General features: G+C 33.2%; 1 protein-coding gene across 1 annotated transcript; it reads right to left on the reverse strand.

The window, feature by feature from the left end:
* Positions 1–6,757: 6,757 nt before the first annotated feature.
* LOC139843223 (large ribosomal subunit protein uL13w-like) lies at positions 6,758–9,156 on the reverse strand. The gene is made up of 4 exons (XM_071833288.1): positions 8,833–9,156; positions 7,562–7,678; positions 7,360–7,447; positions 6,758–7,007 (listed from the first exon to the last, which is right to left on the reverse strand). The coding sequence occupies exons 1-4, from the start codon at positions 9,102–9,104 to the stop codon at positions 6,864–6,866; spliced, it is 621 nt and encodes a 206-aa protein (XP_071689389.1). The 5' UTR covers positions 9,105–9,156; the 3' UTR covers positions 6,758–6,863.
* Positions 9,157–16,692: the final 7,536 nt, after the last annotated feature.

A 16,692-nucleotide genomic window follows, 5' to 3' on the forward strand; every position in this document is an offset into this window, starting at 1 on the left:
TATATAATAAACCGTCGGTAAACAAAGAGCCAAAATGGAGTGAGCTGTAATTACAAACTCCGCGACTCGCGGAGTTTGAAGAAGAAAAGGGCCGCGAGTCGCGGAGCCCCAAATTTAGAAACTGCCTATAAAGCTCGCGCATTCTGATCGTAAAAATATAACATATATATCCATCCATCTATCTAAACGTAATATTTATATTTATAATTTATATTTTAATTTTAATTTTAATTTTAATTTTAATCCTAATAATAAGGGTATGTTAGCGAATGTTGTAAGGGTGTAAGTCGAAATTCTGTCCGTGTAACGCTACGCTATTTTTAATCATTGTAAGTTATGTTCAACCTTTTTAATTTAATGTCTCGTAGCTAAGTTATTATTATGCTTATTTAATACCGAAGTAATCATGATGTTGGGCTAATTACTAAAATTGGGTAATTGAGCCTTGTACCATAATTGGGGTTTGGATAAAAGAACGACACTTGTGGAAATTAGACTATGGGCTATTAATGGGTTTTATATTAACTAAACAATACCTTGTTAATTTAATATACAAACTTATAATTCGACGTATTTATATATAACCATTTACGTTTGACTGGGTACGGTGGGCGGGATATCTATAAATACCAATAATTATTCATTTTACCGGACACGGAACTGGATTAATAGTTAATAGACTTGTTGAAACAGGGGTGAATTACATTCAAGGGTAATTGGTGTAATTGTTAACAAAGTAGTAAAACCTTGGTTTACACGCAGTCGATAACCTGGTGTATTCATTAAACAAAGTATTAAAACCTTGTTACAATTCGAATCCCCAATTAGTTGAAATATTTGACTTCGGGAATAAGAATAATTTGACGAAGGCTTTCGCTCTTTATATTTATGACTGATGGACTATTATGGACAAATCCGTATGGACATATTAAATAATCCAGGACAAAGGACAATTAACCCATGGGCATAAAACTAAAATCAACACGTCTAACATCATGATTACGGAAGTTTAAATAAGCATAATTCTTTTATTTCATATTTAATTTTTTTTATTTTATATTTAATTGCACTTCTAATTATCGCATTTTTATTTATTGTTATTGTATTTAATTGCACTTTTAATTATCGTACTTTTTAATTATCGCAAGTTTATTTTATCGCACTTTTATTATTCACAATTTCATTATCGTTATTTACTTTACGCTTTAAATTAAAGTCCTTTTAATATTTTACATTTGGTTTTAACTGCGACTAAAGTTTTAAAATCGACAAACCGGTCATTAAACGGTAAAAACCCCCCTTTATAATAATAATATTACTTATATATATATTTGTATTTTTATAAATTTAAACTAATATAGCGTTAAGCTTTGTGAAAAAGATTCCCTGTGGAACGAACCGGACTTACTAAAAACTACACTACTGTACGATTAGGTACACTGCCTATAAGTGTTGTAGCAAGGTTTAAGTATATCCATTCAATAAATAAATAAATATCTTGTGTAAAATTGTATCATATTTAATAGTATTTTCTTGTAAAATTTAATAGTATTTTATACCCCTTAGCTTTAACTATCATATAATCATCCACAATGGTCAAAAAATACCTAAATCCTTCTTTGCTAGTAACCCTATAAGGTCCCCACAAGTCCAAATGCATTAAATCACCAAGTTGTGTAGAATTATGTTCACTTAATTGAAAAACATCTCTAGTTTGTTTAGCTTTCAAACAAATCTCACAAGGAAAATCAAAATCTTTGTCATTAATTTTAAGTTTATTTTTAAGAACATGCATAACAGGACTTGAAGGATGACCTAGTCTGCAATGCCAAAGTGTAGCAGACTCAAAACAAAAACTATTACAATTAAAATTATCACCTTGATGTTTATTAAACACATACAATCCCCTAATATTACTACCAGTCACCAGGGTGTTTCTTGACATCAAATCATGTACGTAACATTTATGCTTATCAAAACCAATGAATAAACCACTATCTGCAGCTAATTTACAAACAGATAACAGGGATACACAATATCCAGGAACCACCAACACATCATACAAAACAATTTTAGGTGTAAGTTGAAGGTTTCCTATTTTGTTTACTTTAGCTTCTGTACCATTAGGATGAGAAACTTTAAGATTAAAATTAGAAATGTCAACAACATTAAAAAGACTATTTTCAGACACAGTCATGTGTTGATTTGCTCCTGAATCTATAATCCATCCCAGATTATCATTAACATGTGAATTACAGTTAAAGAAGGTTTGAAAATTATCATTAAAGAATGTATCCCATCATCATTGACTTATGCCTCCTCAACCTATCTGGAGTAGGTCTTTGCCGAGAAGTCAGATCTCTACCTTCCATATTAGAACAAGCATTAGATGACTGTACAGATAACTCATTCAACAAACTCATAAGCTTAGTCATTTGATCATTGGTTAAAGAAAGAGGACTAGAAGAAGAACTGGAAGGCATATCACTAACAGAAGAAGCATTATTAGTAGTTGCAACATTATTACTACTAATTGACCTGTTATTATTATTCTGAGGTGTCCTTTTATAACCAGATGGATAGCCTATTATCTCAAAACATCTATCAATAGTATGACCAATCTTATTACATTTAAGATTAGGATTAGGACCTTTCTTAAACTTATTATAAGATTGAGTTGATCCAGTATTTCCAGAATTGGTGCTTTTAAAATGAGACAGAAAAGTAGAATTTTGATTTTTATTGGATGAATGATTAGAGGCAATTTTCCTATGAGATTTTTCCCTAGATATAACTGCAAAAGCAGTTTTAACATCAGGAATTGGATCTCTTAAAAGAATATTGCTTCTAATCTGCATAAATTCATCATCCAATCCCATAAGAAATTGATTTAATCTCAAAATTTTAGTATGCTCTTTTAATTCATTAGAAGCAGCACAAGTACAAACAGGAATTTTGACCATCTCATCATATTGTTTCCAAAGAGTATTAAGATTGTGATAATAATCAGAAATTGGAACACCATTTTGTTTTAAAGAATTTATTTTAATGTCTAAATTAAAAATATTGGATCCATCAACCTTATCATAAGTTTCTTGCAATTCATTCCAAACAACAGAAGTAACAGTAGAAAAAATTTGACCAGAATATAACTCTTCAGATATAGACCCAAGAATCCAAGACAAAACAACATAATTACACCTATCCCATTGACTAGCAAGCACAAGATCATCATTATTCTTAACACAAGTAGCATCAATAAACCCTACTTTATTTTTAGTAGATAAAGCAAGTTTCATAGATCTACTCCAAATAGTATAATTCTCAGTCCCTTTAAGTTTAATAGGTATAATAGGTGTACCTGTTGTATCACTAGCATGCAAATATAAAGGGTCACCAAAATCTATCTTACTAACCAAAGTAATAGCAGAACCAGAACCATCATCTCCAGACATGATGAACAATAGCAGATAAAACACAAAAAAATCAGATAAAACAGATAGCAGGAAACAAATAATCCTAAAAGGCCTACAAACACAGAATCCCACAAGTAGCACCAATGGCTACCAGAAGAAGAGTAATACTTACACCCTCAGCAAGCAATTGGTTTATAAACCAAGCAACCTGCAAGTGTTAGAAAATAACAAAGATATATAGAAAAAGAAATAAACAGACTCAGACAGAACAGAGTTATTAGGTCTGTGAAAATTAATCCTCAACAGACAACTCCAAACACTGCAAGATATCAAGGTCTTGATTGATTAGAGCTAGGGTTTCACACCAATCAAACGTTGGCAGATCAAGGATAATGAATCACCTATGATACTCACGAGTAAGACTCAGATAAAGAAGGAAACGAAAGAAGACTTACAGACTTCTTTAATAACAGAAATAAGAAGAATAGCAGCGGAAGAAAACACAAGAAGAATCACCATATGTAAATCTTCAATTAACCAACACGTAGCCAGCAAACCCTAATTCCAAAATTAGGGTTTCTAGATCTTAAAACAAGATCTAACGCCACAACACACGAAGAACAACACCAGATGATCCCACACGTCACAGATCTAAAATCCAAGAACCAAAATTAGGAAACCCTATTTTGAAGGAAAAAACCCCAAACCTTCGATCGAAACAATCGAAGCAAACGAAATAACAATCACAAAATCAAGCCAAACGCTCTGATACCATGTAAGAATTTAAAGATTCAACAGAAAAATATCAAACTAACATCAGATTGTACAAATCAACAATCTGAACACAATGATTCTCAACAATCTCTCAATCAGAAACAGTATACAATCCTTCAGAAAACTCACAACCTATCAAGATTGAACAATATGTTCAATCTTAAAATTACAGCCAAAATTGAAAACGAGAGCAAGATGAATGTGAGAAAACCCTAGATCGAATGATATGAGAGAGAACAGAAAATAATGAGAATGAGAATACAGAAAAATAAATTAGGTATATAAATAAATTAGTCTTGGGCTGAAAATATCTTGGGCTGATACATTTGGGCTCCATCTTACACCTTGTGCTCCAAGCTAAAATAAGCCCACTTCCAACTATCTTTAAAAGAATGCAAGCAATAACTAGGGGTGTTCATTTTCGGATATCCGAAATTCGGATATCCGAATTTTCGGATATCCGAAAATTCGGATAGTGAAAAACCCCATCCGAAATCCGAATCCGAAATTTCGGATATCCGATTTTCGGATATCCGAAATTTCGGATTCGGATATCGGATTATCCGAATATCCGATATTTTTTAAGAACTTCCAATATTTTCGGATAATTTGGATATTTTTCGGATATTTCGGATATTTTTTCGGATATTTCGGATAGTTTTCGAATAATTTTCGGATTTTTTCGGATTTTTTTCGGAATTTCGGATATTCGGATATCCGAATATCCGAAAATTTTGAAAACTCCATCCGATATCCGAATCCGAAAAATCGGATATCCGATTTTCGGATATCCGAATTTTCGGATATCCGAATTTTCGGATATCCGATTTTTCGGATATTTTCGGATTCGGATTTCGGATAATTCGGATTCGGATTTCGGATTCGGATATTTTGAACACCCCTAGCAATAACAGCAACAATAGAGAAATAACCTACAAAACACCAACACAATAACTAACAGAACAAAATATGTTTCATGCTGGATTATCATTTTAACAAAGCAACTTTGAATCCTAAGCCTTAATGTCAGTATAACATGTTAACAGATATAAGAATAACCAAATATCTAAAAAAAAAATCACATTAAATGTTCATAGCATAAAAGGTTATTTTTATGTAAGGAAGCCATGGGTAAAGTTCATTTCATAAAACAAAGAAACATCGTATATATAATTAACGAGGTCCTAGCGGAGGTTGTGAAAGTGTGAAACGTATATTTTTAATCCAACTCATGATCGCCTTTGTCTCAGCTTGTCTTTCATGGATATGGTTATTCATTTGAAAGAACTGCATTTTATTTTTATCATTGACTTATACATGAAGTTGTGCTTGGACTTGAATTTCGGGAAGTTACATGAATCAGAAAGCACACGAAGTTGTGTTCGGATTTTATGATAATGAAAGTGAATAACGATAATGATGAAATTAAGGTTTATAATTTTTGAAAGATGAAGAAAAAAGATATATGTTAGGCTAGTTGTATCGGGGAGAGGTGACGGCGTCACCTTGCACTCGTGGCACACAAGAAACGCCGGATCCGCCGTATCGCGGCGTCAGTCGGCCGCGTTTCACCAGCGTCAGTCGGGAAGAGACAGGTGAGGTGTCAGATGTCACTTACAAGTGTAAAGCGTAATTGGTTGGTTACGTAACAAGGCTCGCCCAATCGCACCAAACCAATCGTGATCTTTTTCTAGTAGCGAGGCAGGAGTGTTGAGTTTTTTGAAAAACCATATTTGTTTAGTGGGGTAGATTATGTCTCGCTGGAGCAACTCAAGCAACGACATATAACTTGGACACTTACGAACATCCATGTAATAATCTCGTGTTTCGTACGGGGTATAATTCATCAATTCTCGATCAAATTCATCTCCGTAATGAACTTTAACAACATTCAACGTACTCATTTCGAAGTGTGTGTTACAATTTGAGAGATTTAGAAGAGATGAAATGTGTGTTATGATTTGAGAAGAGTGGTTGTATATATAGGGGTAAAAACTAGCGCTTTTTTAATAATAATAAAAAAAAAAACAGGTCAAGTAATATAGCCGTTATAATTTAAAAATATTTTTAAAATAAATAAATAAAATAGAAAAAAATAAAATAAAATACCACATCAACATTCCACTCAAAGTGACACCAAAAAATAGCACCACCACTACACTAAAAAAAAAACATGTCCTATTCATCCAAAAAGTGTAAAAAGACAAGTGACACCACAAGAAACGTCTTGCACCAATATAAGTGGTCTTAGGGACCAATGATGTGTTTTTTTCTTGATAAAACAAATTATGAAATATCTGACAAACATGAGAGATCAAAGATGTAATTTTAAAATTCCAGTATAAATACAATAAGAATTTCGTGAAAGTATTTTTAAACAATTTTCCCAAAACAAACACCTAAATCTTCAACCATAATTAATCTATATATCATTTGGGCTGGAGCCAGTTAATGTTGAGTTTGTCTAAATTGTTAGGTATACGTTGATAATTATTAAGCAGATTATCTGTATGAAGTACCAGATAATTATATATTAAGCTAGAATAATATAATCTTGGCATACAAAATAAGACAAAATTAGCAAGAATGTGTTGCAAAAGTGAAATATAAGAATATCCAGTGTTCACAATAACCAAAAACAAAATCTCTAGAAACAAACTAAACTTAAAACCTTTAGTAGGTAACTGGAGCAAGGATTTCAAGTTGGGAACCAAGCTTCTCCTCTGCAGATTTTTCAGCCTTGGCTCGTAGTTTGTTGAGCTGCTTCTTTCGTTCGTACACAATCTGGGCTTTTTCTTTCCTCTTTTTCTCAAGATCCTACAAATCAAGAACAACATAGATGACACATGATCAACTTACAATGTTTGTCAAGCTTTAAATTCTTGATCAGACAGATTATATAAAGTATTTCATAAACAGATTATTCGGCATCAAAAAAACACACGACATTATCAACTGTTTGTAAAGACACTGCATGTCACTTGAGTGATTTTGTAGTCATATATCTTGAATTGTATTACTACTAGATAACCAGCCTTATATGAATAACATTGGCTATCAAACTTCAATAACCTTAAAATGACACAAATTATATGGGCAGTACGACATCTGTAGTAGGTGTTCACGTAATATACAAACTAACCCCAACATACAAAATGGAAGTATATACCTTGATGGTGTCGTAATGGTTCCACCCAACTTCTGCTGAAAGCTGTCCAAGCAAGCAGAATTTGTGTCCAGCAGTTAACCTCAATACCCTACATTGGTTATTGTACAAGTCAATCTAACTGCTCAACAGATGAAGTTAAAATTAAATTAAAATGTATATGATACAAAATGATAAAAAAATATATATAACAGTAATAACTCACTTGAGGGCATCAGGTATGACCATCCTCTTCTTCCTGTTGTAAGGAGTAGGGACTCCTTCATAAACCTTCAACCTAGCAAGAGCAGCAGCTCCTCTCTTGGTCTTGTGTGGAATCATCCTGTTAATCCAAAACATAAAATTCAACTTTTTACATCATCACATATTGTGACATTTCAAGCAAGTTACATGTGAAAATGAGTTTAAAAATTGCATGTATATCTACATGCAGAAATATCACCTTAAAACACCTGTATCACTTGAACTCTACAAGTATTACGATTTACACGTACAACCAAAAGTAATATTAAGTGAGTCAAAATATGTAAGTTCATGTATACTCAGATTTCGTGCACTAAACATATGCTTATAAAATTTACGTTTGATATATTTATGTGTAATGTATATATGTAGTCGTTTCCCTGACTAGCCATTTCAAAATTCAAAGTTCCAAACGACTATCGACTTTTCAAACCTTGTGTGGGTTTAATAAAGATTAAACATATTAAGTTCAGCGGGACAAACAAAGGAATTAAAATGTACTATGTAGTTTCATATCATAAAATTAATTAATGTAATACAAACATATAACAAGACCAACATATTTCATAAAACTAATTAGCTACTATTCAGATATAAATTTATAGTATGTTTAATGCATCCGACCAACCGAAGACTTTTCAAGTAAACTTTACAATAAATAAATAAAGGGTAAAGGGTGATACGATATGTACACAACCACTTTTTATACATACACAACCAAACAAGCTTTACTGTAAAGCATGTTTGGTTGTGTATGTATAAAAAGTGGTCGTGTGTAAAGCATGTTTGGTGTGTAAAGCATGTTTGGTTGTGTATGTATAAAAAGTGGTCGTGTACATATCACTCCCCATAAATAAAATAAAATTTATTCCTTCCATTTTTAGCTCAAAAATCTTACACATACTTGTGAATAATAAATCATAGCATGAAATCAACTTACACTTCAATATCTATGTAAAAAATCAACACCTGATATCAAACCAAAGTGCTAACCAATTTTACATTGTTAGCAAGCAACAGAAACCTTAACTTAATATCCGTATAAACACTATCAATCAAATTCTCAATCTAAGTTCATATACCTCCTCAAAACATACAAAGAGCCAACAAAAACGCATATATAAAATTGAATGACTAGATGCAATGTAACAATGCAATGAAAAACAACTTATATATATATATATATATATATATATATATATATATATATATATTCCAAAATTAGTATTTTACCCTCGGATGGTGCGCCAAAGGATCTTAGAAGGAGCACGAAAATGAATCGGGCCGTGAGACGGTTTCGTATTCATTCGTTTACGAAGAAACCGGAGGTACTTCATTTTCTGGCGAACAAGACCGCCGGAGAGACAAATTTCTTCGGTACGGACGACGGTGACAGATTGACCGTTGAGTAGCTCCTTAGCTAAAATTGACGATAATCGACCGAGCATGTGGTGGCGAGCATCAACAACCACCTCCTTGGCGCATATTCCTGATCCGTTCACCATTTTTAGGGTTTTGAATGATCTTCTGCGGCGGCTCTGGTACTAGGATTTGTTGTTTGAGTTTGAATTTTGTGTATAAAAAAGGTTGAGTTAGGGTTCAGGTAATGGGCTTTAATTGGGCCCGAACACAGATATCTTGTTGGGCTTATAGGATTTATTACAATCTTAGTACTTTTTGAGTACTTTTTCCACGTGTTGAGGATTTATCGACATTTCTCGTCCATTACTTTTTTTGAATTGTTTCAAATTAATGCTCTACTTTCATAAATATATAAGAATAATAAGGTAGATTTTCACTTTACATAAAATTCATGAGTAAAAGTGTAAAATTAAAAAAAATAAAAATAAAAAAATACATGTGACAATCACTTTTTTTAAACTATGTGTTTTTTGTCTATGGACGAATTAATATGGGACGGAGGAAGTATTTATTAAAATGGTCACTGTGTCGTTATCTACCGGAGATAGACTAACACTTATTAAATCTGTGTTGGGTACCTCGGTATTTATTTCTCCCTCTGTCTCATAATAAATGTCTTGTATTGACTTTTCAAAGTCAATATTTTTCAACTTTGACCTCAAATATCTTTATTTGCGATATATAATAGTTGATGAAACTTATAACAATAAAAAGTACATTTAAAACCTAATCCACTCATATAATTTTCATAAAATTTACATAACACAAACAAAGATATTTAAAGTCAAAGTTAAGAAATCAAGACTTTGAAAAGTCAAATCATGACACTTATAATGGGACGGATGGAGTACTTGTCGTTATTTAAAATTTTCGGAGACTTTAATTAACGAGGTAGAACGTTTGCTTGCGCAATTCTTTTGGGGTTCAACTTTTGACTCTAAAAAAATGCATTGGGTAAAATGAGATCTTAATTTCGCTTCGCTCGAAAAGGATGGTTTGGGTGTTAGGTCGTTAAAAGCATTCAATTTAGCTCTTATGTTTAAATGGATTTGGCGTTTCGTTATGTTCCCGAACGAAAAGAGGGTTTCTGTTATACGTTATATATATGGAGATTTAGGTGGTATCGCAGGGTTTCAATCTCGACACAAGGGTATTTGACCTTCCATAGTTAAAACGTTTCATGTGGCTATGGACAAAAATTACATCTGACGCAACTCATTACAAAGAAAAGCCGGGATTGGTCTTCTGATTCTCTTCTGGCTTGATGACTGGACTGGTTCTGGTACTCTTTGTTCAAGGTTTCAGAGGCTATTCCTTCTTGATAATCACCGGACTGTCGCTTAGCTGATCCTTTAGTTATAAGCGAATGGCCATGGAATTGGTCTCGTGTCGATTTGGGTAGCCGTAACTCACTGTCTTTGGCATCTATGTTACGACAGATTGGCTCGATTTCTCTTTCTAATGTCATTGATAGATCGAACTGGAGATTTTCGCAGAACGGTGTTTATTCGGTTAGTTGCATTCGTTCTCACATCGATGATGTCGCTCTCCCGAATGCAGAGAATGCTTACCTTGCAAAGTTAGCATCTTTTTATGGAGGGTGGATCTTGATAATCTACCAACTCATTTAAAATTGTCGGAGAAAGGATTAGAGATTGAAGATATCGGATGTATATTTTGCCAATACGGCATTAAGTCGTCTAACCATATTTTTTCCAATGTCAGCTGACTTGTGGAGAAGGGTTAGAAAAATGGCTTGATTTCGACCGTCCGATCCCTTTATTTTTCTCATTGCAAGAACTTAGTTCTTGGGTAGATGATTGGCAAGGTTCAAGTGTGGACAAACAAAGTTGATGGTGATTTTTGCGGCTTCTATGTGGATACTTTGGAGACCTTGTAACAGCACAATGTTCGACCTCGCCCGTTGAAGAGATGTATCATTTGTTATTCAGTTTGTAAATTTCCATATAGTTGGTTTCGTTATAGAGGTCATAATAGTGTATCTTGGAACTCGTGACTTTTAAAGTCGATGTAATTTCTCCCTAGTTTCTCGCTAGGGGGCTTTTATTAATAAAACTTTTGCTGTTAAAAAAACAATACGATATCATGAGTGTACTTTAATCACTCCAGCAAGTCTAAAAGAAGCAATTATGTGAGCTAATTCACAAGTACTTGCAACGTAAACATAGAGCTACTTGGATCAAAATGAAAAATTAAAATCCAAAAAAAAATTACATTATGTAGCTAATAAGGAAGTTTGTGATATTGTCGGAAACAAAAACACTTAAGTCGAAATATAAAATTCAATTGTAGCTCACATATAATTGTAAAAGCTCTCTAAAACAAAAGAGTCTTATAATTAGTTAAAGAATAGAGCTCCATTTGAAGTTTCAACTGTTGGTAGTTCCATAAGCTAAACTGCAGATGCAAATGCAGTAGTTTTTCTTCTCGATGACTTCAATTTTTATACTACCACTACTACAAGCAGTCTTATAACTAGTCTCATGTTTTGAAAGGTGCAATAGTGAGCCCGTGCGTTTCACAACTGTTGAATAAACAATTTAAAAATCAATTCTAATTAATTCTAATAGAAGAAAAATTGCAAAGGTAAATATGTAACAAAGTGAAGAATTAAATACCACTGAAGCTTGGCTTAAGCGGTATGCGGCGGGATTCAACTTGGAGTACTGCCAAACCAGGTTTGATTCTCACTCTAAGCAGGGAGTTTACAACCTTTGATGGTACTGTCAACATCAATGCGATTTGGGAAGGTCTCTGGGGGGTTTTCCCAACCTTCGATGGTACTGCCAACATCGCCGAGAATTGAGTTTCATCCTAGCGCGTATGTAGTTGACAAATGAGAGCATTCGATGTCAAATCGCCGTTCAAACAAAAAAAAGTGAAGAATTAAATAAAGAGAACAACAATACCTAATCTTATTAAATATAGTTTATAACTAGTGATAGAGGGCGCGAGATGTCGCGCCATCATGTAGACGTTTTTTGGCAATGTTATAAATGTTGTGTCGCTACACATTTTTGGCGTCAGTGTGATCAAAATTTGTTCAAAGTTAGTTACAGTTTGCTATATCTACATACATACAAGATAGTGTGTTCAAGAGTTGTTTGCGAAGCTGGAGTTGCTTTCAACAGATGTTTCCCAGCATTTGTATTCATCGACGTCGAAGTCTATTGCTCGGTTGTCCGTTAACGTGAATTAACATGATGTTTGCTTCTTACATAAAACGTTATAGCTGTTAGTAGCAATCTGTTATTCTCAATATTATGAATCTGTTTTAATAACAGTACGGTATCAATTTGTCTTAATAACTATGAAGGAGATTGACAAACCTATTTATCTAAATGTGAGGAAGAATATGAGGCTAAATTCATCCACCTCGAAGAATCCGAGCCTGAAGTCATCCATCCCGTTCTTGCATACGCATATTCTTAACTTTTCAAGAACAAATCAAAAGACAAACATACAACCTTAGTTAAAATTCAAAGAATAGCAAAAAGTAACAGTAGTATTTACATTGTAGATGATGAAGGCTTACCAGTTTGCAATCAGTAGCATACATCAGCAGCAAGGAAACATTTTTAAGAAAAATAAGTCTGGTTCTTAAACGAACTTTTTAAAATAACAGTTTTTGAATATTTTCAAAACAATAACAAACTTATGGAGTAAAAAATTAGGCTCAGTAATGTCGGTAAGTTCTATTAACTGGACATGGTCCACCAAGGCTGCAACCTATAGGTTGCCTTGCCACAACTTGGCTGGCTGCTGCCTGTAGTTTGCCCCGCCATTACATGGATGCAACCTATAGGCTGCCCCGCCAAGACACAAAATGTGTGACATGTTTATCATCACTGCCCTTACTTCCATAAATAATACCTAGTGACAAATTCTGCCAAAACAACCCTATGTAGTATAAGTAGGTGGGTGGAAAAGGGACACAAAATGACCAAAATAGCCTTATCAAATTAAGTAAAATAACCACTCAGTCCAATTGAAACAATAACTCCAACAACATCAGTAGGCAACTTTTAGAAATAGTATATTCGGATATTTAGGACTCGGGCATGTACATAAGCTAATCAACAGATAATGAGTTGCTATGGCTGCAACCCATATTGCCCCGCCAAGTTGCAATCCCGTTTATTATGAGTGAAACGGTTAGCTCCTACTGTTCATCATCATAGTCTAGACATCATCATGTCTGCAATTCATGTTCTGCAAACATATGTTTCAACGGCAATCAGTATCAACAACCATACTCGCAACACGTATGTTAGATCACCAAGGCTGCAACATGTATGTTGTCGTGCCAAGATGTGATCCGATTAATTTTTCAACGCAACGCTCAACCTATAAGTATGCATATCACAGCCTTGTATTAAGATGAGACGTCGTATTACGAACATAGTCTTGGCACGAGACAACACATATCATTTAGTATCATAAATATTCTACATAAGTTACTGAAACAACTTTAGTTCATTATAGGCAACAACAGAACACACATACGAAATCCATCACAACAGTATGCAAAAAAAAACGAAAGTTACATTTAACCAAAATCACATATCCTATCCAAGTTTAAACAACTACACTGAACTTGTGCATACCAGATAATTTAACAAATGTACAATACTAATGTTAACACCTGCAAACAATACACATGTACATGCGGCATATTTAACATACAACACGGTACTTATATTGTGACGTCCCGAAAATTTTCGACCAAATTTAAACTTGATCTTTATATGATTTCGACACGATAAGCAAAGTCTGTAATGTTGAGTCTCGAAAATTTTGAAAACTATGTACATATATTCAAATTACCCTTTGACTATTTCCGACGATTCACGAACAACTATTTGTAAATAGGTATGTATTTATTTAAATAAATATATATATATGATTTGAAATATAATTTATGATGTAATTGTTAGAAATTAATTATGTAAAAATAATAATTAATATTTAAAACATATCTATATACATATAAAGTATATTAAAAATAAATATTAAATAATTGTAATACTCATTGATGTTCCGAATGATATTAAGCAAGTTAAATTCAAATTGTTATTATTTTAAAATAAACGGTAATCCGAAAATGAGTTCTATAAATTTTAGGCTTATTAAAGATATATTTAGGAACCATTTGTTGAATTTTAAAACTTTTCATATTTTACTTGGGGTTGGGAGTGAATAATTAATGTAATTTTTATTTAATAAATTAATGATCAAATTTTATACCATAATGACCAAAATATAAAAATATAGTTAATTTGAAAATATGGGATTTTTTCGAAGACTTTTTACCCGCCACTAATTATCAATGGAGTATGAAATAGTACCCTAATTAACTGTCGGTAGTGTAGGACAATTTAAATTCACATGATTCAATCGATTGCTGTTTAAATTTGAAATTTTCATATGATATATTATATAGTATTATGAGAGTACATATATATGTATTCATTTATGCAAAATAATTACCAACTTGTTACTTGCTTTTCTTTTCATGAGCCCACCCCAAAAACTAACTCTTAATTATTGATACACGTTTGTTTACTAATCTAAATTTCTGTTATCTTTCTATTCGACTAGGACCCAAGTTCAAACATCAAACACATATTTGATTGATATAGTGATATTGTGCTGTATATATATATCATACATACAAGTATGCATTTAGAACCCACATCACCCTCACTACCATACCAACGTCTCCAACAAAACATTAATCATTATCTATATCCATCAATAGATCTACATCATATATCTTTATCAACCTTCATCTTAAACTTTATATATATATATATATATATATATATATATATATATATATATATATATATATATATATATATATATACCATCGATTGTCTTCATCAACTCCTAATACCACCATCATTCTTAAACACATCGAACCACCCACACCGGAGCATAACCACCACCCTTTTTCTTCAATCACCATGAAACAGCTACACCTTTTTACGGTTTCTGTTTACACTCGATGACCACAAATCAGCCTACAAATGTACATTGAGGCTGCTACAGCTTCTAACAATCTGTTTCTGTTTCTATGTCAAACAAACAACCACACAACATTGCTTTTCTATTTTGACTCAATCACCATCGCTTTTGTTGACACAACCATCAACCACCATCAAACAACTTCGATAGAATAGCAACTCAGGCTGCTGCACTCTTTCCGTTTCTTTTTCTATTCGAAGAACACCCACACCACCTTATATCTCCTATTCAACGATCACAACCCCACAACCAACACCCACTTATTCGAAGGTCTTTCTGTTTAAACCTGATGTGTAAAATCGTTTCTGTAATTTATAATGGAAAATGCCGATTAAAAGACTACTACACACTAACGGGCAGTGTACCCGATCGTGTAATAGTATAAAATTGGTAATTCCGAAATCGTTTCAAGGACAGTTTAAACGTGAGAATTAAGATTGTAACTAATAAAATTAACTAAGTTAATCTATGAAAATCGAAAGTACGAGATAGTTTGTTTTGTGGCTATTTAACGATTAGCCAAATCAAAGATTGATTAAAAGTAAAAGACAATATTTTTACGTTTTTAAGTTTATAAAATAAATGCAGACTCAACGGAAAGTAAAGATATGAATTCAATAGAATAAAGAATGTTCGCCTAGATCTCCTATTCGTAGTGTCGGATGATTTGTTATTAAGCATCAGTTCAATTTATCAATACATGAAACTACAAAGTCGGTTTACCCAGAGTTCTCTTTTAGCAAACACGTCAAACTTGGATTTATTGGCTTAGGGTTCCCTTTCACCAAAGACCTCTTTCGTTTGTGACTTAGTAATTAACTAACTACAAGATTAAGATTCAACTGGTTACACGTTCGCTCCACACAATTCACACCTGTTTTGTTTAATCCTTGTTACCCGGTTTACCCCCTTGGTCCAGTAAGCATCCAATTGGTTAAGACAAATCAATTGAAAACTAGTGTACTAAATTAAAACAGGGTTCCCTTTGTTCAAACAAGATCACTAATCAACCTAGTAACAATAATCAACATCCACAAGAATGGTTCTTAATCAAAACTCATAATTATCATGCATTAATCAATAAAACATTAAAGTATCATCCAAACATATACGAATATTCAATCTAGACAAACATTAAAAAGCTTAGCCAATCATGGCTAGAACAAAAATTACAAATAAACAATTAAGAGTATTCATAATGATGATAAGAATTAAACCTAATGAAAATTGTGTTCTTGAATGATAGACGGATCGAGACTTGTTTCCGGAATGATTGATGTGTTAGAATGACCTTGAGAAACCTCAAAAATCACCTTGGTTCGTCAAAAAGCTGAAGGAAATCGTCTGGATGCGAAAGTGATTAATTAGGGTATTTTTCGGGCTTTAAATAGGACAAATCCTGAACCGGGCTCAAAGTGGCGCGGCGCGCCAGATGATTGTGCGGCGCGCCAAAACCCCGCGCGGCGCGCCAAATGCTGTAGATCTGCTTTCTGGTCTCCTGCAAACTGTCGAACTGATTTTCTAGCCTAATGGAGCGGCGTTCCCGACCCTTTTTGCTGAATCTGAGCTGAAAACTCATTAATATCACATGTTTTTGAACCAAACTCGAATCAAACCAAT

Source organism: Rutidosis leptorrhynchoides, chromosome 4 (genome assembly GCF_046630445.1).
Source record: "Rutidosis leptorrhynchoides isolate AG116_Rl617_1_P2 chromosome 4, CSIRO_AGI_Rlap_v1, whole genome shotgun sequence".
Taxonomy (NCBI): domain Eukaryota; kingdom Viridiplantae; phylum Streptophyta; class Magnoliopsida; order Asterales; family Asteraceae; genus Rutidosis; species Rutidosis leptorrhynchoides.

Excerpts from the sequence above, each read along its gene's own strand:
- LOC139843223 (XM_071833288.1), bottom strand. The coding sequence starts at position 9,104 with ATGGTGAACGGATCAGGAATATGCGCCAAGGAGGTGGTTGTTGATGCT. Across the intron at positions 7,448-7,561 it reads GTCATACCTGATGCCCTCAA|GGTATTGAGGTTAACTGCTG; the intron begins GTGAGTTATTAC and ends TAACCAATGTAG. Across the intron at positions 7,008-7,359 it reads ACCATTACGACACCATCAAG|GATCTTGAGAAAAAGAGGAA; the intron begins GTATATACTTCC and ends CTTGATTTGTAG.